Source organism: Sturnira hondurensis, unplaced genomic scaffold, assembly GCF_014824575.4.
Source record: "Sturnira hondurensis isolate 20B ecotype Veracruz unplaced genomic scaffold, ASM1482457v3 Scaffold0000022, whole genome shotgun sequence".
Taxonomy (NCBI): Eukaryota; Metazoa; Chordata; class Mammalia; order Chiroptera; family Phyllostomidae; genus Sturnira; species Sturnira hondurensis.
Genome location: NW_028072653.1, coordinates 3,820,834 through 3,847,704, shown reverse-complemented (window position 1 = coordinate 3,847,704; position 26,871 = coordinate 3,820,834). Strand labels below are relative to the sequence as shown.

The 26,871-nt window shown below is 39.7% G+C and overlaps 1 protein-coding gene and 1 non-coding gene across 2 annotated transcripts; one reads left to right on the top strand and one right to left on the bottom strand.

Annotated features, from left to right (window-relative positions):
- Positions 1 to 2,887: 2,887 nt before the first annotated feature.
- On the bottom strand, positions 2,888 to 26,756 carry HMMR (hyaluronan mediated motility receptor). Its single transcript, XM_037040023.1, has 18 exons — positions 26,345 to 26,756; positions 22,472 to 22,570; positions 21,960 to 22,039; positions 20,063 to 20,110; positions 17,904 to 18,092; positions 16,447 to 16,533; positions 16,258 to 16,358; positions 14,807 to 14,881; positions 14,494 to 14,672; positions 13,839 to 13,987; positions 12,359 to 12,573; positions 11,083 to 11,199; positions 8,953 to 9,099; positions 8,303 to 8,455; positions 8,123 to 8,222; positions 7,192 to 7,368; positions 4,600 to 4,762; positions 2,888 to 4,050 (listed from the first exon to the last, which is right to left on the bottom strand). The coding sequence occupies exons 1-18, from the start codon at positions 26,388 to 26,390 to the stop codon at positions 4,031 to 4,033; spliced, it is 2,145 nt and encodes a 714-aa protein (XP_036895918.1). The 5' UTR covers positions 26,391 to 26,756; the 3' UTR covers positions 2,888 to 4,030.
- LOC118984442 (U6 spliceosomal RNA) lies at positions 9,720 to 9,826 on the top strand. The gene has a single exon (XR_005065932.1). It is a non-coding gene; the product is annotated as a U6 spliceosomal RNA (small nuclear RNA).
- Positions 26,757 to 26,871: the final 115 nt, after the last annotated feature.

Here is a 26,871-nt window from a genome sequence, read left to right as displayed (position 1 = left end):
AAGGCAAAAGTGGGTGTGCTGAGAGTGGCCTATGTGCCCCAAGGCTACTCCCCTGGAGAAAGTGACTGCGGTGTCCCTTTTCCTCCACAGGACCTGGAGGTCCCTGTGAACTGGTCTCCTCTGATCCATAAGGCCGCGGACACTGCGGGCCGGTTTCCGCATCAACTGTAGGACTTGCTTTCAGGTTTCTTGTAGTGCAGCTCTGCTGCTGCTAATTTTGTTTGGGCATTTCGTCTGTAAATCCTTTTGTCATCTTCATTCCTGAAAACTCTTTTTGTTCAAGACGTAGTTGTAAGTTGACAGTGTTTCTGTCGAGAGGTGAGGCGAGGGACTTAAAAGAAAGGAGAGGACCAAATGCTCTGCTGGCAAATGGCAACTTTATTCAAGGAACAGCTGTCTTATATACAAACTGCTAATGCCTGAAGTAAGACCGCAAGGAACTAGAAACAATGTTGTTTTTCAAAGTTCGTGCACTCCCTTAAGCTATCAAAAGGGCAAGATGTTCTCATAATCGTCATTTTCTTGGAACATGACACATATGCCAAAATCTTGTTATATCCTTCAAGGCTGGGAACGAGAAGGTTAGGAAAATGTCAAGGTACCCGCCGGCTCCAGGGACCAGAAACTAAGTTCCTCCACCATTTTCACAGTGGAGGACTCTGTCCTTGGTCCCCTGTGGCCTGGCGGGCTCCCACATTTCGTCTGTAAATCCTTTTGTCATCTTCATTCCTGAAAACTCTTTTTGTTCAAGACGTAGTTGTAAGTTGACAGTGTTTCTGTATCATTGCTTTTTGGCCATTCCATTGTGAGGTTTCATATTTCATGTTCTTAGGATTCACTATGTTCCCTGGCTCTGCAGGTTTGGTTTTCACCATAATGGGAAGTGTTTACACCATTTTTTCTTCAATTTTCCTGTCCCCTCTTTCCCTTCTCTAGGAAGACCAATGACATATGTATCAATCTGTCTGAACTTGTCCCAGAATACCTTGCGGCTGTGCGTTTTGTAAATCTTGTTTCTCGCTCATTTTGGGTGGTTCCTACTACCGTTTTCAGGGTCACTGATCTTTCCTTTAGCAATGCCTAATCTGCTGTTACTGCCATCAACGGTATTTTTTTTTAAAGATTTTATTTATTTCTAGAGAGAGGGAAGGTGAGAGGGAGAAATATCAATGTGTGGTTGCCTCTCTTGTGCACCCCGCAGTGGGGATCTGGCCTGGGCTGAAGCCCAGGCATGTTGCCTTCACTGGGAATTGAACCAGCGACCTTTAGTTCACAGGCCAGCGCTCAGTCCACTGAGCCACACTAGCCAGGGCAAGAGTACTTTTGTTTCACATATCGCTTTTACCATTATAAGTTTGATTTGTTTTTTTTTTTAAGATTTTATTTATTTATCTTTAGAGGGGAAGGGAAGGAGGGAGGGAGAGAAATATCAATGTATGGTTGCCTTTCGTGTGTCCCCTGCTAGGAACTGGCCTGCAACCCAGGCATGTGCCCTGACTGGGAATTGAACTGTGATCTCCTGGTTCACAGGCCCACCCTCAATCCACTGAGCTACACCAGTCAGGGCTGATTTGGTTCTTTTTACGTTACATATTTACTAGGTCTTAGTATATATGGAATAACTGTTTTGACATTCATTATTTATAGCCTGTTTGTTTTGGGTGGATTATTTCCTTCATGTGGGTAGTGTGTCCTGTCTCTCTGCATGTACAGTAACCTTTCAATGGGTTGTGCCTGAAGTTTATCTATTTGGGGTGAATTTTAAAATCCTGTAAGTACACTTGAGCTTTGTTCTGGGGTGTAATTCGGTTCCTGAGAAATAGTGTGATCCTTTGAGCCTTCCTTTCGAGATTTGTTGGGTGGGCCCAGAGCAGTGCTCACTTTAGGACCAACCACAGGCGTAGTGCAGAGATGGTGTGGGTTCTGTTCCAGGCCCCTGCAATAAAGCAAGCCACACAAACTTCTCGGTTTTCCAGTGCATATGTTTACACTATACTACAGTTTATTAAGTATGCAATAGCACTTGTTTAAAAAAATGTACATCCTTAGTTAAAAAAAAACTGTACTGCTAAAAAATGTTAACCATCACCTGAGCTTTCAGCAACTCGTAATCTTTCGGTGCCAATAGACTTGCTTGACACAGGGTTGCCGCAAACCATCAGTTTGTACCAAAAAATGATCTATCTCTCTATATATCTTATTTGCAAAGTGCAATAAAATGAGGTAGATCTGTATTCCCCAACACTGCGGATAAACCCTTCAGTGTGTCCTACTCAACGCCTTATACATCACCAGGGTTTTCCAGTTTGGCTGCTGGCAACAGGCGCTATGTCTACCCTTGGGTCAGCCTTGAGCCCTATTACTCCTAATCTTAGAGGGTAGTTCTTTCTCTGGCCTCAGGCAGTTTCCTCATTTACACAACTCATAAGGGGCCCTTTCCAGCTCCCAGGAGCCCTCCCTCTGTGCAGTTCTCCCCTCTCTGGTGCTCTGACCTGTGAGCGTGGCCCCTTAGGTCTCCTCAGATTGAAGAGATGTGGGCTCTGATTGAAGGTGGCGTGGGCTCTGCCTGGGCCCCTCTTCCCCACCTCACTTGAAAAGGCTCTCAAGGCTGTAAATGGGGTGGTTGTAGGGCTCACCTCGATTTTTCCCATCTCTCAGGAATTGCTGTCTTTCGCTGTCTCTAGCATCTTGAAAGTCATTATTTTGTAGATCTTGTCTAGTTTTTGATAGTTTTAGAGTGGGTTGTGTTTGTGGAGGGTAGGGTAAAGATCAGTACATCTGATACCTATTACTACATCTTGAATAGAAGCAGAAGTCTTGAACTATTTAACTTTATTATACAAATTTTTTAATTTCTACATTTCCTCTGAACTTAATTCAAACAATGATGTTTAAAAATTCACATTCTGTATTAAGACACAATACAATAATTTATTATGAAAAGCTATTCTGACTGGAATAAGTCTGTTAGTACATCACTAGGGAAATATTTTTTAAATGTTTTATAATATACTAACTGTAACTCAGAAATTTTAGATAATTACCACTCTCTAAATAATCTACTGCCACTTGTAATTCTAGTGACAAGAAAAGGAGGGCACAGGTCATAAGCACATCTTTCATTCATGCATTCGTGTAACTTCGTATAATGTAAGTTGAATAATCAGGTTAATGACTTAATGTGTGACTTTTATTTCACATTATGGAAATACTAATCAAATACCCACTAGTCAGGCTGATGCCAAGTGGTATAAAAAAATTCTTTAAAGAGTAGCTAAGAGCAGTAGTTCTCAGATTTTTGATGTATCTAAGAATGAACTGCAGAGTTTGTTTAAAGTGCAGATTTTCAGAAAAAAAAAAAAAACCCTCAGGTTTTAATTCAGTAGGACTGGGAAAGAGTCTAGGAATCTGCCAATCATCCACCAGCTGGTGACTCGGATCGAAGATAAAGAGATTACTATGCAAGTAAGCAAGGCCTTAGATCCTACTTGAAGTGGATGAGTGCTGGGTGGGTCAAACGGGGGAACCTTATTAGGAGAATCAAAGCAGAGGCAAGAACAGGCCGAGGTGCTTTGTCCTAGCTGACGAGGTTCGGATTAGAAAAGCCATCCAGGATCAACCCAAAAACCTGGGGATCAGAATCTTGAAACCACCTAAGGTTTCAGAAGAGGAGGGTAGTAATGTAATAGTGATTTTTAAAGGAATGCTGACTGACGGGACGAATTGTAAGACTGGAAAGCTGAGTAGAAGGTGTAGAATGAAGCGCTGAAAATGAGCCTCAGGGAGGACGTACTGACAACAGACAATAGAATGTCAGATGACATATTGGCAAAAATGTTGACCTTGCTTTCAGAGACCAAAAACAGGAAGTTAATATTAAATACATGTCAGAGTATTCATCACAAACACAACGGTAACAATAGCAATAATAACAATGAAATAAAAATAAAGACTAACAAATAAAAATAAAATAATCTTCAACTGGTTTTTCAGATGTTTGCTTGAATGATTCATGGCACTGGATGGGGCCTCAACAGCAGTTGGTATTGCCTGGAGGGGATTAGTAAAAGGCACAGTTAGTATCCTAAGTCAAAACCAATTTGTCATCAGTATAATCTAAAAGTAAGCGTGTACTCTTCTGTGAGGCAGGGGAAGCAATGCTTGCATTTTGCAGCATAATTTTATTTACATTTCCTCACTCACCTTTTTTGATCAATTTTGATTTATTGTCAAAGATTCAAAGATTCAAGAAAAGGAGACACAACATCTACTTTCCCCAAACTACAAACTAGACCTTTAGGTTAAAATGCTAAGGGTGTGTCAGAGGGAAGAGTTGTGGTGTGGGGTGGGTAGGAGCCAAAAAAAGTCAGATGAGGCTTCGAGGAAGAGGGAGTTTGCTCTGGGCTTGAGGGACAGGTGGGAGATGGATACGAGGAAAATAGAGTATGCAAATAGGAAAGAAAAGGCATTTTACAGAAAAAACCTCAGAAGGAATTTCTTACACAGCAGAAGCTGTTGACAAATTTTCAGGTCATGACAATGGACAACTTGCTAAATCCTCCCAAAGCAAGGTGACAGTTCTACACATTCTTTTCTTACCTTCTTTTAGTGGGGTTTTGGGAGCAAAATTTTCTTTACTTTCATGAAGAAAAGCCTTTGCAGGATCAAAGTGTTTGATACCCAGAACTTTATTCAATTCCCCCTGAAGTTTTCTCTCGTTTTGCTTTATTTTAGAAAGCTGAGAGCGGAGTTTGCACACCTCCTATGTACAAAAATATATAGACAATAAACAATTACTTAAGATCACGACAGTGAAAAGTGTAACCAATGTTATGGACAAATTCCAAAGTTGCTAAAATATCAAACCAAATGGCAAAAATCACTGTTAGATGGAGGCTTTAAGACTTTGAATTACAAAATGACAAAGGAGATAACAAGTCCCTTAAATCTTCTTGCTGCTCTACAGGTACAAAGATATGTTTCTGATAAAAGTTCATCTCTAACTTAAATGCCAAGATCAACTTCCAGTATGAAAGCACTCGAGGGCTCTGCTGACCTGCTTCCTAGCGAAACTAAAAATTAGAAAAAGGCAACCATCTAAAGCTTCTGAAAGTGGTCCTAAGACAAAACAGCCAAGGAAGAAACATCTATTCAAACACATCTACAAAAATGTGGTCCAAAGGCGAGGGTCTGTGGTATTTGAACAAGTCTGTTCCCTCCCCTCACAACGTAGGAAGGTGAAATCCCCACGCCAGACTGCTGCAGCCGAGTACCCGGGCTTCCCCCAGCCCCCCATCAGGACATCAGCATTTCTCACCTTGCCCTCAGCTACCTGGCATCAGAGAGATGCAAGCCCAAACCACAACGTGGTATTACTTTACATGCACTAGGACTCTGGGCATCAAAAAGTCTGTTGGCAACTGTCTGCCTGGTTTCAGAAGCTGTAATCCCCTGTGGGTAAGGCTGAGTAAAGCACCCAGGAACCATAAGCCACTTAGGAGACAAAGCTTATCTTCCTTGTAGGGGTACCACTCTGTCCTCTTTGTCTTCACTCTGCTTGGGCAGATAACTGGTTAGCCAATGATGGGTGAGATTCCTCAAAAGAGGGATGACCTAAGACAGGTATGATTTTGAAGGGGCCCTCAGGGAAGAACCTGGGGAACTATAGCAAAAGGAGGTGATGGACCCTCACCCCTCAGCTTGGACAGAGTCTGAGTCCTCATCCTGTCTGCAAGAAGTCTCCTAATCTCTTGGCTGCCTTACTTCCCCTGCCTGACTTAAGCCCCAAACAATGCAGCAGGTGGGTGTGGTCCTGTTCTGGAAAGGGTGGGTTCCCTGGGTGATCAGGCCTAAGAAAGAATACATAAAATCCTATGACACCTGCTTTGCTAATACCCTCAATGTAAATGATAAAGGTCCAAGCATGAAGTGACTTTGTTCCCCCCAATTTTATGGCCCTTTAACTTCTGACCCTGACTCAGAATAAGCCCTCAGAGTTCTTTGAATGTTATCAATTGTTTAATCATTTCTGCCTGACAGTGATTGATGAGCTTTCCATATACACCTTATATTCCGGTACAAAGTAAACCCAATAAAAGTGTGTCAAGGCAAGGGTCAAGGTGCTCTCCCCTTGGGAAAGAAGTCACGCCGTCCCTTTTCCTCCAAAGGACTCGGCAGTCCCTGTGAATTTGTCTCGTCTCCTCCATAACACTGCTGACCCCAGGAGCCTGGATCCGCCTCAAAGTCGGGTAATCACAAGTGTTGATGGAAACAAACTGGAACCCTCCCGTGTTGCTGCTGGAACGCAGACCAGTGTCACGCTTTGGAAAACAGCCCAGCGGTTCCTCAAGGGGTTGAACAGTTACCGCATGACCCAGCAATTTCACTCCTAGGTATAACCTACGAGCAACAAAAACCTAGGTCCACATAAAAACTCAGACAGGAGTGCCTGTAGCAGCGCTGTTTATAACAGCGCAAAGGTGAGAGCAACGCGAATGTCCACCAACCAAGAAATGAATGGATGAAATGTGACACAGCCCCAAAACAGAACATTCGGAAAGAATGGCACACCGATGCATGCTACACAGGTGAACCCTGAAAACACGACGCTGACTACAAACAGCCGGTTACAGAAGACCACATGTTATTTGGTTCCCCAAAGAAAAAATGTCCAGAAAGTAGATTAGTAGTGGGAGGAATGGATGAGAAGATAGGGAGGTAATAGCTACAGGGTAAGGGGTTTCATTTTGAGGTGACAAAAATGTTCTAAATGCACTTGTTTGTAAATATACTAAAAGCCATCAAGTTGTACATTTTCAGGCATGTGAATTATACTTCAATAAAGCTGTTTAAAAAAGTTAAATGCTTATTTTGGAATACTGCTTATCTTTACGGGATAGTATTTACTCGTTTCAAGGACTTTGCTACTTTACAAACAGTAATAGATGTATACAGCTTTATGAATTCTTCCAATCCTTCTAGCAATGTTCAATATACTAAGGAAGTGGTTAGAAGACCTGAGAACACTAATACCCATCTGGTCAATATTCTGAAATATAGCCTTAATTTTCAGGTGGATTTTCCTCTATAAACTATCACTTTTTTTGGAGACCAAAGTCCTTCATTTTACTTGTGATAAATAGGATTAAAAAACCCACCATACTGAAAAGGACTAGATGTTATTTTACAAACCGATTTGAGTTGGCTATTTTCATCTTTCAGTTTCACAACATGCTTGATTTTTTGCTTTAGATTCTGATGACCCAACAATTTAGCATACGAGTCTCTGAGTTTGTTTAGCTGTTCCTGAGCGGCCCCGTGTTCACTCAGCAAGGCCTGTTTCTCCGCTTCAAATGCATCCAGTTGTAGCTGAAAAAGAGTTTTTTTTTTTTTATATAAAGTTAAAACTGTTAAATCTTACTTGTCTATATCAAGCATACAGAAAACCCAGGTAAAACAAAACTTAAAACATGAACAAAGCCAGATTTTGTTGATGTATTCTCAGGTCTCTCCATACATTCTCTATGAGATTCTTTTTAAAACACTTTGTATTTTCATTTGAAAGGTCAGGAAAAGAAGCAAGCAGTGGAGCCGGCCAGCCTAACATGCGTCAATGAGATCACATTACAACCAGTACGGATCACGTCAACGAGATCATATTACAACCAGTACGTATCACGTCAACGAGATCACATTACAACCGGTACGTATCACGTCAACGAGATCACATTACAACCGGTACGTATCACCTGCTGAAGCGCCAAGATTAACATTTACCCTTTTTCTTTTTAAAGATCAGTGTATTCACTTGAGATGTACTGAGAAAGATCACAACAGAATAATTATCACACAGTCACGCAGGCTAATGATCAAAAGAGCCTTCTAAGCTATTCACTTTAAATCTCTTATTGGGAGGTATTTTTAAGCTTATAAAGGCTCTATTAAAAATGTATGCATAATCATTTACCAAAACGTAACAGCCTTCTTTAATAGCAAGTGAAGTTGGCACTAAAGGCACGGCAAAATGGTCTTTCAGAAAAACCACGTCCCCGTCGTGGCTGTGGCAGAGAACAGAGTGAATTGCTAAAACAAACACAGGCAACTTCAGTCCTAATGGACAAACCTGAAAAGGCTTTGTTTTATTATGTAGTTCTTCATAAAGGAGGCGCCACTTATCCATTTCCTCAGTTAGTTCTGCCACTGTACTTTCTTTCCCGGCCTGTCTGCAAGGGACAATTAAAGACACAGGGTCACAGACAAGAGAACCGAGCTGCCTGGCACTCGGGTCCTGAAACTGGATTACCTTGCTGCTTCTTCTTCCAGCTGCTTCTTAAAGTCTTCACATTGTTGCTTCAGTTGGTTCTCCAAATCAGTGATTTTTTGAAAAGAAGAAACTGTGATTTCTTTAATTTCTGCTTCTTTAAGTGCGGATCTTGTCTGAACATCTAAAAGCATCCTTGGGTTTGAGAAAGAAGATTCTCTAAACATTCTATGGCCACTTTAATTACTTCTTCTTTACTTGTTTTTTAAGCTTAAGGACCTCTTCAATAATTTTACCTTTTTTAACTGAGTAAATTCTTTAGGTTTTACTTATTTTTAGAGAGAGGGGAAGGGAGGAAGAAAGAGGGAAAGAAACATCAATGTGAGAGAGAGACATTGATCGGTTGCCTTTCCCACATGCCCTGACCTGGAACCGAACCAAACCCAAGCATGTGCCCGGACTGGGGAGTGAACAATCTTTTGCTTTGCGGGACAATGTCCTGGCAACTGAGCCACATCAGTCAGGGCTAACTGAGTAAATTCCTAATCAGCCAATTGAGATCACCCAAAGCAAGCCGTGAAACTAACCATAAATCCCTGCAGCACTTAATAGGTGGCTTTCAACAATGTTAAATTGTCTCCATGGTTCGGCCACAGGGTTGGGGGGCGGGATGCTTTCTTTCTGTGACATACCTTGCATATTCTTGATTTGAGTTCTCAGTTGCCAGTATCTGACGCTGAACATCCTCTGCGCTTTTCTCAGCCTTGGCCACTTTTTCCTTAAGTGATGAGTTCTCCCGCTTAAGATCTTCTATCTCACTAGCAGCTAATGCTTTATAGCTTATTAATAAGAAAAGTAAGTTAAGGGATTTTTCTAACTACTGTATACATGGAGAATATATAGCCGATGAATTTATACTTCATAAAATTTTAGGTAAAACAAACAAAACCTTATTATCTACATACTCACACAAGTAAGACTCAAGTGTTCTGAGGTTAGTACTAATGAGCTTATATGGCATGTGCCGTTCACTAAAAAAAAAAAAATCAACTGCCTACTACGTGTAGGAAGTATGCATAGAGAGATGAAAAAAACCAACCATGAAACATGAAAATTACCCTAAAATCAAGATTCTACAATCCCTGGACTTTCTGTCAGAGTTTATGGTGTTGTAGGGAAGATAGGAAAATGCCTCTCCAAAATTTTGCACAAAAAAAAAAAAAGTAATGATTACATTCATGGTAAGTGTTTTGAAGAAAAAACTACACAGCTCCTTAACCTGATAAGGGGACCCTACACTTTGGTTGGTGATTCGGAAAAGGCCTTTCTGAGGAGTTTAGAGCTAAGCTGAGCCACAGTGGAGAAAGAAGGTTTAGTGGGGCAGTTAGGGGAAAGCATTTCACAGGGAAAAGATGCTCAGAGGCAGGTAGAACATGGTGCTGCAGACCATGAGACTGGAGTGCTCGCTTTGGCTGCACGTATACTGCAACGGGAACAGTGCAGAGAAGAGGAGCATGTCCCTCGTGCAAGGGTAATACGCAAATTCATGAAGTGTCCCATACTTTAAAACAAAAAAACAAAATGAGGAAAAGGATGAAACTAGAGCCTAATAAATAAGACAGGCAAGAGCAGAAGTTAGACAAGGTTGTGGTCACTCCTTACTGCAACTCCCCACGGGGATCCCTGGGGTCTCTAAGGAAGTGTGTGTATCACTCTGGAGACAGGAGGAGAAGGGACTGGGGAGGGTGCACTAAGACAATTAACTAAAAGACAATGATCTGAAAGACAATCATCAGTGCAGGTGAGTGAGAAAGAAGGCTTGGACTAAGGTGCTGGCAACAGAAAGACGTGAGATCTCTTTTGAAGGCAGAGTTTTAAAATTCCAGAAGTAGATGTTAGGAGAAAGGGAGAGGAAAGGATCAAAGATGACACCAAGATTTACGGAATGAGAAGCTCGGAGGATGTCATCAACTAAGATACAGAAGAATGAGAGACTACGGGTAGGAAGACATACAAGGAAGATGAAGAGGTGTTTTAGTTACTATTAGAGAACAGTGAGAGGTACCTACTTGGAGACGTCAAGTAGGCAGCTACATATACGGGCACGGACTGAATGGGGGCGTGTGGTCTGAAGAAACACTAAATGGTACCAGCACACTGACGGAGAGTAAAGTTATAGAACAGCTAAGCACCTCCAAAGGCACTATTTTTTCACAGTAGCAAGGAGGAAAATCCCAGTACAGCATTGGGAACAGCACTAAAAATCACACAACATAAAATTTATACAATTTATATGTTTGCACTGACATAAAAATTATAATTAGAATGTGGTCTGTATGCGCATGTATAATACATGTTATATGTAACACATCACATGAAGGAGCAGATCACTGGGAAAGAAAGTACCAGTCAATGACTGGGCACTGGGCGAATCATTAACCAGATGGAAAAACAAAAATAAATTTGACCCTGTATCACTACACCCACAGAAATCAGTTCTGGGTGAAAAAGTAAAAAGTGAAACAGAAACTTTTTGAATAGGTAACTATCTTTATGTTCTTGGAATAGAAAGAAGTTCTCCAATGAGATGCAACAGTGTTTACATAAAAATCTACAAGTTAACCACATTAAAATCGAAGGGAAATGACTGTATAGACTAAGACTACCATGTAACACTAAATGCCCATTTAGGCGGGTCACGGTGGAATTAAAGTGATACCAATAACTTTCCTTGTGTGGTTTTGTTGTTGACAGTTTTCTCTAGAGAAACACCCCTCCCGGCTCTCGTTTTTATTAAGAGTGCAGGCTCCCAAGAAAAGTACCTTTCAAACTGCGCAGTGACGTCTCCCAGGCTCCGCTCCGCACTGTTACACCTCTCCTGCAACAGCAGGGCGGCCTGAGTGTGAGTGGCATCACTCGTCTCTAGTTCCGCTTCTTTCCTGAGAAAAAGAGACAGTTACAAGACAAACTGCTAACTACCAATCATTGCGCTAAGAAAGAGGTCAGTACTTGCCTTTGACTCGGGGGATGTTTCTATTAGCTACTGATAGCTTGGACCTACAGTCATGGCCTCCCTCCTACAGGTGTTCATTTTGTGGGCTTCATCTCATCTTTCCTGTTCTGATTTTACTTGTTTTCATCCTCACTTACTTATTTCTAAATTTATCTATCTTTTCATATCACATGTATGGATGTATTTATTTTAAACATTTTTTGGAAGGATAAAAATACTCAAATAGAATCTTAACAGCAATAGCCAAGACTAAAGAATGCAAAGAATTGCTAGTTAAAAAGCATTTGGGATGAATAAAATTTAATTCTCTGAACGTAGACCTTTAAGAAATACTAAGTACAGTTAGGGACACTTTGTTTTCAAAGTCCTTTTGAAACGAGTCATAGGATTATGTAGATTTATTTTGATTATATCAATAACCCACAAAAAATTGTTATTCAAAGATTCAACAACTTATGTAGTGGAGTATTTTGCATAGATACATTTCCACTTTTGTGTATATGTCCATCATTTTACATAGTGGAAGTTATATCTTTAATTACCATTTTATGGGGGAGCACAAACACTTCAGAAATAACAATCAAAAAGCAAAATGGGAAAAAACAAACCACAACTGGAAAACATTAAAAAATAAGAAATGTATCATTATAAGTAGAAAGAATAAGATATGACGCTTTATTTTCACTCCACTTCCATACTGTTTTCATCACGTTATGCGTCTTCCACTATATTTACTTAAATTAAAATATCTGGTTAGATTATTGAGTTCAAATCGCTAATCATTTTATTATTTGAATCCTTCGTTTTCAACACTAAAAAATTTTCTAGCAAGGAACCGTGAACTAGACATGAGCCTACATGTAATATATCTCAGAACCGTGAGCATCTCTTGCTGGAGACTATTTTTATTCATTCCTTTTCTGCTTTTTTTTTGTAGTGATTAGAGATTAAAAAAAAAGAAAACAAGTTTTTATACATGTCTGCTTTGGGGGGAACGGTATCAAAATGTAATTATTAGGGGGATTGTTCTGTGCTTTGTAAAAATCCGAAGTCATGTGTAAGTATGAGGTCCCGTTAATACAAACCCCTTCAGCTTTTCCTCTAGAAGTGCCAGCTCTTCAGCTTTGGCTTTTGCTGCTTCTTCCAGTTGTTTGACCAGCTTTTCAGCTTGTGCCTCCTTCTGCTGTAAGTTATCCAGCTCCTCCAGAGCTTGCTTTAATTCTTCCTCAAGGAGATTCCTTTCTTTCATTATTTGCTCTTGCAGAGAGCAAAGCTTCTGCTGAAGACTAGAGGATAATTCCTTCATCCAAGAGAAAATGACCCAAATTATTTGAAATGTTTAAATAATTTAGTCATTTGTGAGGTGTTATTAAGGACACAAAAATGTACAGATAATGATGTAAGAATACCAAATTCAGGATCCTCAAGGAAATTTGAAAAAGTATATGAAGATACCATATTTACTTTGCTAGGGATTCTATCCTGTAACTTGTCAACAGTGTGATAAATGGTATTTTAGTCTTTGTTTATACGCAACACATATACACAAACACAGTTTGTAAAACTAAAAGCATAGTCTACAACTGGCTTTATTATATTTTTGGTCATATATTATGTAAGAAGGACTACTATTTCAATGATAATATAAGAATATTTTAAAGTTACATGTACACCAATAAAAAGATAAATATAAGTAAATCACCACTGTAAAAAATTCGGACATTATAAATAAAGTGAAAATTGCCTTTGGTTCCTCTCCACCTCAATCCTAGCTTCCCCGTTCCTGAGATAACCCCTTTAGTAAATATATATGCCTAGTGGTCTTTCCTATATATTTACCTATAAACATTTAAAAAGATAAATGCCATATATCGTGTATGAAAAGGTCAGTCAAATAACCATAACATGATTGTCGAGGTATTTTCAGGTTGGTATAGATAGATCTACTTAGTTCTTTATGTTGCGGCCTCCCCAACAATATGTATATTACGTACATATTGTTATATTGCCCAAATCTCACCAAGGGTTTTTTAGCGAATGTTTAAATTTGTGTCAATCATATAAGTGGAAAAAAAAGGACTTTTATTCCTTTAATTACACTAAGGTAGAACATCTATTAACTGTTACGGGCTCTCTGAATTTCTACGTCTGCCCATTTTTTCCCAGTGGACAATCTTTTTTCTCATTGATAGGAAAAGTAGTAATGTAATCTGGATTTGGAATTTATGTAATCTGGATTTGAAAAATGGCCAGTTTTGTTTCTTGTGTGATTAGATGCTTTTTTTTACAGCCTAACCATAAATGTCTATGTAGTAATCTAACACAAGAATGTGCTGAGAAGGTTTTTAAAGAATTTCCTTATTTTGCTTCATCTGGTTGCTTGTAATTTTTTCGCATTATCAAGAGCACTGTGGTGAACACCTTTGTAGTTAAATCTGCAGAGTCACCATGATGATTTCTTCAGCACGAAACTCTAAAAGTATAATTGGTGGATTGAACCTGACCCCGGGGAAAGGTGCGGTGGGAAATAAGCTCTGGTTTGATTTCCTACTGTGGTAAAACTACCTTCTCTTGTACCAGAAGCGCATCCGTTTCCAACTCTTTTTGTTGAAGCTTTTCATGTTCTTCGTTTGCAAGAATTAACTTCTCTTTTAAGTTTTGCATTTCAGAATGTAGATTTTCATCTTGTTCTCTGTCCCTGTTAATGAGGTCTTCTAGAAAAGGGAAATGTTAACAATGTTGTAAGCAGACATTAGTATTAACTTTGAACACCACAGATTCCCATAATATTTCATTATACATACATAGCATGTTAAGAGATCAAGTATTTTCAAATGGGAAAAACAACCCCTGTAAGTTCATATCATTGCTCTATATGTTATATAATAAACCCCTCAAACCTAGTTTTATTTATCTACCCATTTTAAATAGCCACAAGTAGAGAGGTCAAATATTGCACAATTGTATATATTTACATCAAGACAAGCAACATGTTAAAATAAACATTATAATAGACTAAAATTTCATAAGTAGAACAGGATTTTTTATTGTTGCTTATAGAATTGTTTTTAAAAGTTGTTTAATTAAGGACATTATATTGTTTAAACGTAGCAGTGCTTTCTTTAATTAAATATTGTATTTAATTAAATATTGTATTTAATTTCTTTTCTTAAATATTATACTTAAGCTGCAGAAAGTAATACTGTAAACACTAGGATACCTTTCTCTTTCTCAAGTAGCTGACATTTAGCATCCAGGTCTTTTACTTGTTGAGACAAGATAACAATGTTTTCCTCAAGAGATTGCTTAAGACTTAGAACTTCATGATTCTTCTCTTTCAAATTTTCCTCTAACTGGGCAATGTCCAGCTTGTATTTTTCCACTTGATCTGAGGCACAACTGCATTAAAACAAATTATTCTGAAGAGCACATCTATTTAAGCATACAGAAAATTAAGTGAAAAGAGATGAAGATGATATATTCCTCGTCCTTCAACAAAATGAGGACCAGTTTAGAACTACTACTGATATTACCTTATTTCTTCAATGTATTCTAAGAGTTCTTCCGTATCAGATTTTTCATCAAGCTTTTCTTTCTGTACTGAAACACTGAAAAAAAGGTGTATATATCACTACAATATATACAATATGTACAATTTTCACACACGATGTTTACTTACTTTGTACCAGACACTGTTATATGAGGCAGGCTGATTCTTTGGTCTAAACTCTCAACTATTCATTTGACCTCTCAGGGTGACATTTTAATATATGCAAACGGGAGACAATTTTTTAAGCGAGAGAGCTGTCAAATACATTCTGATAAGAGGGCTGTGACAAAGAGAGTCACCGTCCACAACATTCCACCTTTTTGTAGCTTTCCTGATTTCCCCACCCACCCCTCGTACAAAACAGCATATTGTACGCCACAAAGCGTTTGATCCAGGCTGCCTGACGTACTTATGTGTTAACCCTTCTCCAATGACCTCGATTTAAGAAATGGGCAAAAGACTTAACTAGGCACCTTACAAAAGGATATATGCAGTTGATAAAAGTATAATTGACTTTAATAGCAACGAATTAAAATTATGATGAGATACAGCTCCTAGCAGGGCTAAAATCACACAGACAGCACTGAGGTTAGTGAGGACATGGAACCAGGGGATCTGCCACACGTTGCTAAGTGGGCATGTAAAATGGTTCATCTCCTTGCAGTTTCTGAAAGTGCCATATGCAGACTACGCTGGGATTCAGGGACTCGACTCCTACGTATTTACTCAAGAGAAATAAACACATATTGACCAACAGCAGAACCGTAAACACATGGAGGTTGGCTCATATATGGAATCCTACTCAGAAATTAAAAGGAGCAAATTGTAACACACACATGCATGCTATGACAAATGTCCCCCCAGCCCAACTAACTCTTGATGCTGAGATCAGAACGTGATTGCGGGGTTGGGGGCACTGCACGGGGAGGAGCGGGAACAGGCACCAAGGAGCTTTCTGAGGGAATGGCAATGTTCTCCAGCATATTCAGGTGGTGGGATTTAGATACGAACCACTGTCAAAAGGCATCGGATGGACTACTTGTGATCCATGCATTTTACTGCATGCCAATTACAGCTCAGGAGTGAAAACAAGGCTATGATTATGCACTAATCACGGCCTCCTACACCAGTGCTTCTCAATTTGGGTCAGTTTTACCACTTCCACATTACAGTATTAGAAAGACTATGAGGCCTTTCCTCATCACTGATACAGGAGAGGTACAAAACTAGTAACAGTCATATGTCTTTTCAGGCTAAAATATTTTGGAATAAATAGGTCTCAACTATCACATGGGAAAAGAAATAAGGCAATCAGAGGAAGGCAATGGGGTAGGTACTGTGGGAAGGTTAATGTCTTGGAGAACAACGGCAGGTGAGAGAGGTGAATCCTGAACTGGTCACACTCAATACTTTCTCTTTCCTTCAGGTACTCACAGTTGTCCCTCCAGCTGTGCCACTTTCCCCTGAGACTCTTCGAGACTCTTCTGGGTGACCTGCAGTTTCACCTCCACGCCTTGTGGCTTAGCCATCATACTCTACACGACAGAAATACGGTGCAGGAAGTAAGAAATCGTTCAGATCCAAAGGACCAGACACAGCACAGTTAGCAAAGGTATCACTCACCCTCATCTTAGTTTCTCTTTTGTTTCTAAGTTTCATCAACTCAAGGCTTAGAATCCTGAGATTCTTCTGGTTACCATCTTCAGAAAACTAAGTTCGACAAACATGTAAAACATTAAGAAATATTTTCTGCTAAGTCATACATCCAATCACTTAAATATTGATTATCCTAGCAATTATTGGGGCCGTTACATGCCTGCAATATACTCTGACAGAGCAAACCGCCTCTGACCAGCACCAGGATCACTGTGTTTCACTGCTCTTGTTCTCAGCCTCCTGTTCTTTCATGTGAGGCTCTGGTTTATTTTAGTAGCCTAGGTGGCCACTTACCTCTGCTTCCCTCTATCTGCTGGAATGTGCATTTTAAGGCTCTAAAACAAAGTTCTTGTAGAGGATTTTGTAAAGCCAGTTTGCTTAACAAAATGCATCTATCTGAATTGCCCGGTCTACTTTGAAATATGTAAGGACTACAGGGTTCATCCCAGGCCAACTAAATAAGATCTTCTTGGAGGGGGCCCGGGAATCTGTTCCCTTCCCCACAAAGAGCCCAGCACATTACGGGCCCTGAATAAAGTCTCTTAAACTGAACAGTGATTCACAGCATCCCTCTCCTTCTATAAAAAGCAAAATGACTATTTTAAGTACTAATAGTATGTTAATATTGAACACACTTTATGTATTGAACACACTTATTCTTTTTGCACTTTATGTATTCCCAAAAGAATTTGAGACGAAAGCCTGTTATTATACAGCCACTTATTTTAATAATTCTTTTTTAAAGATTTATTTATTTATTTATCTTTAGAGGGGAAGGGAAGGAGAGAAAGAGAGAAACATCAATGTACAGCTGCCTCTCGTGAGTCCCCTGCCGGGAACTGGCCTGCAACCCAGGCATGTGCCCTGATTGGGAATCAAACCGTGATCATGTGGTTCGTAGAATACTGCTACTACGATCGCGGTTCGATTCCCAGTCAGGGCACATGCCTGGGTTGCAGACCAGTTCCCAGTAGGGGACTCACGAGAGGCAGCTATACATTGATATTTCTCTCCTTCTCTCCTTCCCTTCCCCTCTCAAGATAAATAAATAAATCTTTAAAAAAATTAACATGGTAAAATACTGCTACTTATTTTAAAGAAAGGTCTTTAAGGTGACTTCTAGATGTATATTCTTGCAACTTTGAATAATGTTCTTATTTAGCAGAGTTACTTTGAAAGAAGGTGAGAAAAAGTCAGACATTAAAACAAAAATTAACTTGCTTCTCTCCAGCTTCTTGTGTGCCAGGCACAACAAAAAAAGATACAGCAATAATTCCTACTGGAAATAGCGTAATATTTAAGGGACTTTTAGTAAAGGGAAAAAAAACCAAAGAAAAAACTAGAGTCTAAAATTCCCAAACTAGTATGTGGGAAACACATTTACTATTTATTCAATTGTAAATACTGTCACATGGTTGAAATACCTTAGATCTCAGTAGCTCGTTAGTCCTGGTCAATTCAGTAAGCTGCTTCTCCAGGGAAGCGTTACCTGCAGAGAGAGAGGTTTTCTCCCTGACCACGGCACTTAGCTTTGCTTCCATCTTCTCCAGCTCGGCTTCCAGATCCAGGAGCCGCTTGTCCTGAGCACCACGTTCCTGCACAAGGACGCGGATCTGGAAGGTGACAAGGGACCTGGGAATGATTCACTGACACAGTGACAACGTAAATGGCTACTACTGATGATTACATTCCAGTTCTAGGAAAACTTCTGATTGTGACAGGACGCTCTTAATATTCTAATTTCATTGGCTGTTTGTTTGAACCGTTGTAATTTACTTTATGATGCCGCTTAAAAATCTGTACGCATTTCAGGAACACAGGATTTTAATCGCTGTAAACCTCCCAGTATAATTCAACTCTTTATTCATCTTTAACATCTTTGAGACCTCTTATTTTCCCCAACATAAGTTTCTCTATGCTTATATTATTGGTTTATAACTGGTGTCTATAGCTTAGTAGAAAAAAGGACACTGAAATGATCTACATCACACTTTTGCAGCTAAAGAAGTTTAAGCCCCTCAATGGTCTATAAACTCAAATGCCTGCATGACCAAGCAGATAATATAAGAAGCAAAGAGAGCCAGGTGAGGACTGAGGAGCAAATGGGGATCTAAAGGGGCAGCCCTACACAGCCCCACAGATGGTTACCCAGGAGGGGATTGTGGGAACTTGGCTGTTGGATCTGATTTTGCAAGAGAAATCAGAAATATAAATGTGTTTTTGCACAGTTTTTTAAAAGACTTTATTTATTTATTTATAGAGAAAGGGGAAGGGAGGGAGAGAAGGAGGGAAACATCAATGTGAGGTTGCCTCTCGTGCACCCCCTACTGGGAACCTGGCAGGCAACCCAGGCATGTGCCCTGACTGCAGATTCAACCAGCAACCCTTTGGTTCGCAGGCCCGTGCTTAATCCACTGAGCCACACCAGCCGGGGCTGCACAAAACTTTAAATACTGATAATTAATTCAAGTTAAAAAACAACAAATACTTTGGGGCTTAAATAAAATAGAGCTCCATTTGCCAGAAATCTAAAAGATTAACCGATGCAAATGCACAAACCCAAAAAAGTTCTAATCCTGGCACTGCCACTTACCTGCTATCTGAGATTCATCGATTACCCCCATTAATCTCTTGCATGTATCCTCAATAAAATGATAGCCAATATTATTAAAATAGATACAAAAGGATCAGAGCAACCAGGACAAAGATTTGCAAAGTTCTATTGGCATAGCCTTTGTTCTGAGCCAATGTTCAATCACAACCAATGGAAAGTTTTATACATCAGAAGAATATGTCCACTGAAAAGGGTAAGGAAGCATAAATAAAAGACTGCCAGAAAAGCAAAGCTGGGAGTGACCAGCTGAGTCCTGCTTGGGTGGGGGTTGGGGGGGCGGGGTCAGTGGGTTCTGCAGGTCAGCTCTGCTCAGCAGAATCTCTGCCATGGTGGAAATGCACTGTCCAGTATGGGAGCTTCTCATTACAGGTGGCTATTGAGCACTTGAATTATGACTAGAGCAACTGAAAACCTGAGTTTGCCATTTAATTTAATTTAAATAGTCACATGTGGTGAGCAGCTACAATCCAGGGCAATGCTGCTCCAAATTATTTTATCCTTGAGGAAGGCATATACCTATGACGCAGAGGGATGCATCAGGTTAGCACAACTCCATCACAATCCAACTAACCTGCTAGGATTTCATGCTCACTAAGTAACTCCCACTGCCTTAACATATGAAGTAGCACACAGGAAAAGCAAATGTGAATACTTGACCTACACATAACTGTAGTACACTAATGTACTGATTTTCAGTGACCATTCTTTTCTTCAGTGGATTGTCTTGAATCTGTCCCTGAGTATGCTACCAACTTGCCTTTGCCAGCATTCCACACAGACAAGCAGGCTCTGAATTACAGTGTCCCAGCTAAGGAATGAATTCTCTGTGGGCACTTGTTTGGATGGCATATTTGCCATCCACAGTGACTCCTGAAGCTGCAACTGAATCCTTGCCTCTTCCTTCTCCATCTAACTCTCTTTCCATTAGAGAGCACATTTATTTTTCAATTAGTCGAAAGCATTGCTTACCTCTTTTTCCAACATCTTCAAGTCTTTATCATTCTTTTGAGATTCCTTCTATTTACAAATCAAAAAACAGCAACAATTAAATTTAAGTGTCACAAACATCGTAGCTGAATTTGATTTTTAGTTATCAGAAAAGACGAAGGATTCCCAACAGTTCATTTCTATGTTAAACATTTCCCTGAGTCTAATAAAGATTTTTTAGGTGACTTATCTGGTTAGTGAAGGTAAAGTTTCTTTAGACCTAAAAATATTTCAGGCTAAAAAGTTTCCACCCCAATAGATTAGTTTTTGTTTTTTTTTCCTAACAAGTCCAGTGAAAAGAACTGGCAGAGCTTTATGAATAAAGCCACTGACTGTTTCGAATGTTAAACAGCAATACATTTTGAGTACTTAATTACTCTATCTCAGAAAGAAAAGAACCTCACAAAGAGAAATCAACTTAAACTTAAACACCCATAAAGGGGGAAAGATGCAAAGAAATCAAGACAAACTGAATGAGTACCAGCTCCTATTTTAACCTACTCATTGCCTTTATGTCCAACAACCTTTTTGAGACAATGACCCAAAACAGAATGTCTATCTTTTCCATCTCAAATGGAAGAAAATGCATAATCATCTCAAATAAAATGTGTTTTAGATGTTTCTAAGTTGGGGGCAGGGAGGGGCATGCCAGCCTCACGTTTACTAATTTACCACCTGATGGCATTTTCTATTAGGAATGGACTATTATTTGGGGTTTTGCACAAACTTGAAACTTATTTTTTGTTTTTTAAGAGTTTTTGAATTCTATAATTAATTAAAAATTTCAGAACTATTTCTCCAAGAAATTTAAATCAAGAAATTTATATCAATTTCCAGGAATGTCTATATTAGTGCTGCCCAATAGAAATATAGCATAAGCCATATAGTCATTTTCAAATTTTCTAGTAGCCCTATTTAAAAAGTAAAATTTCTAATAATATATTTTACTTATCCCAAAATATCAAGAATATTATTTCAACATGTCGTTATACAAAGTTATTAGTGAGATCATTTTTGTTGTTGTTCCAGTTCTTCAAATTTCGCTGTGCATTTTTCACTTATAGCACATCTCAATCCAGGTTCTAAATTTTCATCAGAAATAAGTCTCTGTATGGAGAGTTCATAAAACAGATGAGAAAGTAGGTCTGCATGCCTAGGCTGTTCTGAAAACATTTCAGAATATTCCAACAGCAGTCTTTAAATATAGGCATGTTCATTAACATGCCTGTTTAGTTTTAATGAAAACTAAATAAATACAAGTCTAAGCTCTACCTATGGCTTCAGTTTCTCAACTCTGGACCTTTCTTCACATTAAAAGAGCAATTTGTACAGCTCCTTAAGAGAGTACAGCATGCTTTTATGAATGAAACAGTCACAGTAGGCTCTTGCACAGGCAATTAACATGAAGCTAATACGAAGTCAATCTCCCACCATGTCTAGGCAGTTTCTGAATAGTAAACGTCTTTTAGGCATTAGAATGTTTTTTGTTTTTCTTTTCTAGTACTTACCCTTCTCCCAAAACAAACAAACAAACAAACAGAACCTCAACTCAAATGATGGTATGTAATAAACCAGAGCATCCCATAATTTTTAAAAGCTTACTAGGTGTTATAAAATGTATCTAGATATAGGAATGACTGAGTGGAGACCATTTTGTAATTCTGAATGAGGGGCACATTTAAGCACAACAATAAGTAATGGTGTAGGTAGAAGTGTAAAACTTACTAAACAAAGTCCTAAAGATAGTGTTTCATTCATTTACACATTTCTTTATTACCTTAATGCATACACCTAACCCATTCTAGTCAAATACAATACCTTTCAGGAATAATTTCAATGACATAGTTAATAAACCAGATAGAACAGAAGAGCTTTTCACCTTTAATCCCAAAGTCTTAACTTTTCTTGCTGAAGCAGGCAAGCTAGTATTCTTGTCAACAGCAAAATTTTGTTGAGATTCTGCAACAAATGAACCATAGACAAAATGCAATGTCAAAATCTCTTATTCTAACTATTAGTCAATCAACGTAATGTTATTCTTTTCTTGACTTTACGATTACAAATAATTAGTTGCACAATAGTTTTTACACATCTAACATCTTCTTGGTTTTCCTAATGCTCTCTGACAGAAGGCCAAGGTAATTACACCAACAGGTGAAGTACATAACCATGTAAGTGTCTCGCTTCATTCTCCTGGTTATACAACAATGTAATGGCCAAAGTATTATTTGGTACTTGACCTTTCATAAATCAATCAAATAAGAAAATCTAAAGATAGATGTAGTTTCACATTTTTAGAAATACTGTACAATCTTTAAATGTATCACTGTTACTCATAACTTTCAAACTTACGGGATCTTACAATCATTTTTTAATTTGGGGATCCATTACCTTTTTGTTTTTTAAATCGTTGTGATTTCTGAAAGGATACTGGCCCTTTCAGCACCTCTGAAGTTTTCACGTCATAAGCCCCTGGAGATGGCGCACAACCTAGAGGAAACGCAAACATCAATGTCTCACCTAGTGTTACTCACGATGCCAAAGTAAAGTGAGTAATACAAATGCAAAAATATCATTAATAAATGCCTTGTTTTTTAAAGTGTAAAAATAGCACCCATTTGATATGAGGAACAATATCATTCTCTTCCCCAAGGCCCTTTATTTCAATTGGGTCAAAGAACATGGGCAACTGGGCAAAACAGCAAAGACAGTCTTGGGGTGAACATCCTATAAGAACAAGTGACAGGGCTTTCTTAGTAAGAATTGACGATGAGAAATAACATACTTGGAATCTACTCAGTCACCGAGGTCAACCACCATCAGATTCTAGAAATGAGGCAATGAAAAGTGCCTAGCCCTAGAGATTGAGCCCGAAAAATTTATAGTGGCGATCCATCCCTGGTTAATCCCAATATATCAGAAAATTTATAAAGTCACAGACTATAGGTCAACATCCCAGAAATTTATATTGTATAACCTCGTGTGAATAACTGGAGCCTCAAACTGAAGGCATTGCAGAGCGCTTATGCATAGCCAAGGGAAGATCTGCCTTCTCAGGACTGACAATAATAAAAATGTCATTGCCATAAAGCTTTAGCTGATTGGGAATCAATAGTCATACCATTCTGTGAAAAGCTATTTACTTCAGTCCAGATTATCATGCAAATAAATAGGAACAGCAAGGAGTTTGACCATTCCAAGGCAACCCCAAGTGTCCCCTAGTGTTTTTCAAACAGGATGATAGAAGCTCATTATTATAACTTGACTAGCATTTTTTAAAAACAGTGAAACAGCCCTGGCTGGTATAGCTCAGTGGATTGAGCACGGGCCTGCCAACCAGAAGATCGAGGTTCGATTCCCAGTCAGGGCACATGCCTGGGTTGCAGGCCAGTTCCCAGCACGGGACGCACGCGAGGCAACCATACATTGATATTTCTCTCCTTCCCTTTCCCTCTAAAGATAAATAAAATCTTTTAAAAAATACAAAACAGTGAAACAGTAGAAAATATCAGTGTGACTCACAGGTAGCAAATTTAAGCACTGTTTTGTGGTACTTTTGCTTCCGTTTTGTGTAGAAATACAAAAATATATTCCACACAGAAATACATAATTTATTTCTCACCCTGGGACAAAAACATTGAAGTCAATTGCTTTCAATTCTAAGTAGGCCATAAAAACATCAAGGACAGAATCAAGTTTCCATTCCTCTACTGGAACAATGATCATTTATAGATACTGACATAAAGATTCCAATCCCAGGAGCTTTCAGATCTAAATGTAGTGGGTTTCCAGTCAGCAGAGAGAATTAAAATGAAGTGCATAATTCACCGGGATATCTAAGGTAAAGGCAGACTTAGCAAAAAGCATCCACCTTGGCTAGCTCATATTTCTCACACCCTGCAACTGCTAATCCCATGTAGTTATCAGCTCATATTTCTCACACCCTGCAACTGCTAATCCCATGTAGTTTTCCCATGACGGGGATTTCCCTAAAATCAGATTAAAAGTGGCACATCTTAGAGCAGGTATTTCACTCACTTGGAATAGGGGTGGGGACCTCAGTGAGGAACGCATATTTTAAAGCAAACAGCAGACTCCAAAGGAACCTGCCACCGCTATGGTAGACAATGTCCTTTGGGGGGAAGTAGGGATGAAGGGATGGTTATCTTTTGCTCTTTGTCTTTAGGGACCCTTTTGTGAAAAAGTGTGAGAAGAGAAGCACTTGGCAGAAGACTTGGCAGAGCAGCCAGGAAAAAAGGTGATGCTGAATTCTAGTGTTCTAGTTCACCACTGGGTGTACACTCTCAAAAGGGGGCCAGGAGGGGTGATGGGTGGTAACTAAGCAGAATCATGCAAGCTGAGAACAATTAGGACCATATTTAAAAACTCTTCCCTAAAGACTGAAGAGTCAAACTCGACAGCTATGGGTACTTAGATTAAAGAAGAACCAGGCTGCAATCCTGCCTGTACCTACCATCTCTTTGTGAGACTGGGCACATGCTAGTTTCATGCTATAGGTCTTTTCCTTACAGACACTCAAATGTGCTACTTCGTAGATACAGCCTGTTAGAAATCTGGGGAGAGGGAACATCAGACCAAAGGTGATAACTTGGGAGATACCACAAGCTTTCTGGAACAACCTGTATGTTGATCAACAATAATGGGAAGCTAACACAGGCAGCCAATACTTGTATGCAAACATTTTATGCATTATATTAAATATATGCTTCAAACTTCCAGAACTGTTTAGTTTCTGTTTCTTCTACCTTGAATGGCTAGTCCACCTTCTACTTTGCCTGGCTAACTCTCACTTACACTTCAGATCTCAGTCTGATGTCACCTCTTCCGGTTTTCTCTGAATTCTCCAATCAGGGTAGAAGGCCCACATAGCAGCGTGTGTGTGTCGGTCCTATCATAGACCTCATCAGTTTTGTAAAGGCTCATAATAGGGTACTTCTCCAGTTCCCACATTAGACAATGTACTTGTGTCCATCACCCACACTGGACAAACAGCTGAGAGGTAGGGACTGTCTTAATCATGACCGTGTCCCCAGTATTTAGCTCTGGGTTGAGGTTAGCAGTGTTGGTGAAGAAAACACAGAAAGTCATTGGGGATGTGGTAAAGGGAATGGGGTTTGGTAATCAGCCAGGTTAGGCTCAAATCCAGCTTTGTCTGCCCATGAATAGAAATTACTGTGTGTCAGGTACTGTGTAGTCATTGGAAGAAGTCCGTGAATAACAACATTTCCATGTTGTCTGACAGAGAGTAAAGACATAACAAGAGACCAGTAAATGTGTATGTTACAGTGGATAAATCATGGATCAGCTCTACCACGTACAGGCTACTCAATAGTTACAAACCGTTTCCTCGTCTGTAAAATAAGGACAGTATCAGTACCGTCCTCATTTGGCTGTTGGAACAAAAAAAGCACAACCAGATCTAGTTGTAAAAACCTTAGCACAATCCCTGCATACGGTTAGCCTCTAATAAATGAGTGTCTTACTAACCACATCCAAGGCTTCCTGGTTATTGTGTCTACACCCTGCAGTGGTTAAGAGCATGGGATGGACTGTAGAAAGGCCCGGTTTCATGCACTAGTTTTGCCAGTTTGCCAGTTCCTCAACACTAAGGAAATCTAAGTCTTGATCTTTTTATCAGTAAAATAATGCATACTATTTAGGATTACCTCTCCAGGATGTTGGGAAACACAACTAATAATCTACATGATGACGTAGCAGGCTGCTGGGGACACCGTCAATACTAGCTGCCATCGCTTCACTGATAGTGATTTCGATACTGCCATAATCTTACAACCACAAGCTGACTTTACCAACCTTTCTTTTGTGCCTGAATGTAATATCTAAAAGGAAATCCACATTCAGACAAAAAGCACGCTCAAGGGTTTCTTCTTCTTTTTTTAATCAGTAAGGCCTTTCGCACTTGACCATCGACTAGTTACCAACGCTTCCTCACCTTCATTCCTGCTCCCTGCGTTAGTGTCTACCCTGCACTGTTTATGGGCTGCATCCTCCAACTGTATGGAAGCTCTATGGGACAGGGACTTTTTCGGTCACTGCTGTATCCTTATCACGCTAAATAGTGGTTGGCATCTAGTAAATGCATCGTATATGTTTCAAAAACAAAAAGTCAATTGAACGAGCCCCGTCTCAGCCCTAAAACCGCCCATTTCGCTCTCATAGAATCGAAAGGGGCAAGGAGCGTGACAGCAACTCCCGTCCCTCAGTTCCTTCCCCCGTACGCACCAGAAGGGTCATTGAATCGTTTCAGGGGCGCCTTAGGAAAGGACATGCTGACGACCAGCTCCACAAACCGAAGGGTATCAGCGCTCCTCGGGGACTTCCTGGTGCTGCTTTTGGAATTTACTGACTTCAAATTCAAATCTCCCGGCTCACTCTCGCCCACCTAGACATTAACCAATTGAAAAACCAAAACCTTGGATACACCAATCCAGGAAAGGAACATCCATGAGCATGCGCATTAAACTCTCGCCGCGTCCAATTAGGGGGCTTGTGAGCTCAGCGGGGGACGTGCCAGTCATTCCTGGCGTTACACAATTGTGACCTACTCCCCAGTAGCATTTGCGCAAGCGCACTTCGAATCTGAGAATTTTGGAGGTCGGCTTGTGGCGTCATTCAGGTGGAGATGCAGTGAGTTCCAGCCTTGTTGATTCCAGCTCTCTCCCACCCTTTCTTGGATGTAAACTTTTCTGGATGTCAGTGATTTCGAATTGGGTTCTGCCAGTGTCCTAAATAGCCAATGAGAGGGAAAG

Coding starts and splice junctions, on each gene's coding strand:
- HMMR (XM_037040023.1), bottom strand. CDS start 26,390: ATGTCCTTTCCTAAGGCGCCCCTGAAACGATTCAATGACCCTTCTG. Junction 11,200..12,358: donor CTAGAGGAAAAGCTGAAGGG/GTTTGTATTAAC, acceptor TCTTTTTCTCAG/GAAAGAAGCGGAACTAGAGA. Junction 4,051..4,599: donor CAAAACCCCACTAAAAGAAG/GTAAGAAAAGAA, acceptor AATCCCCTCCAG/GCAATACCAACTGCTGTTGA.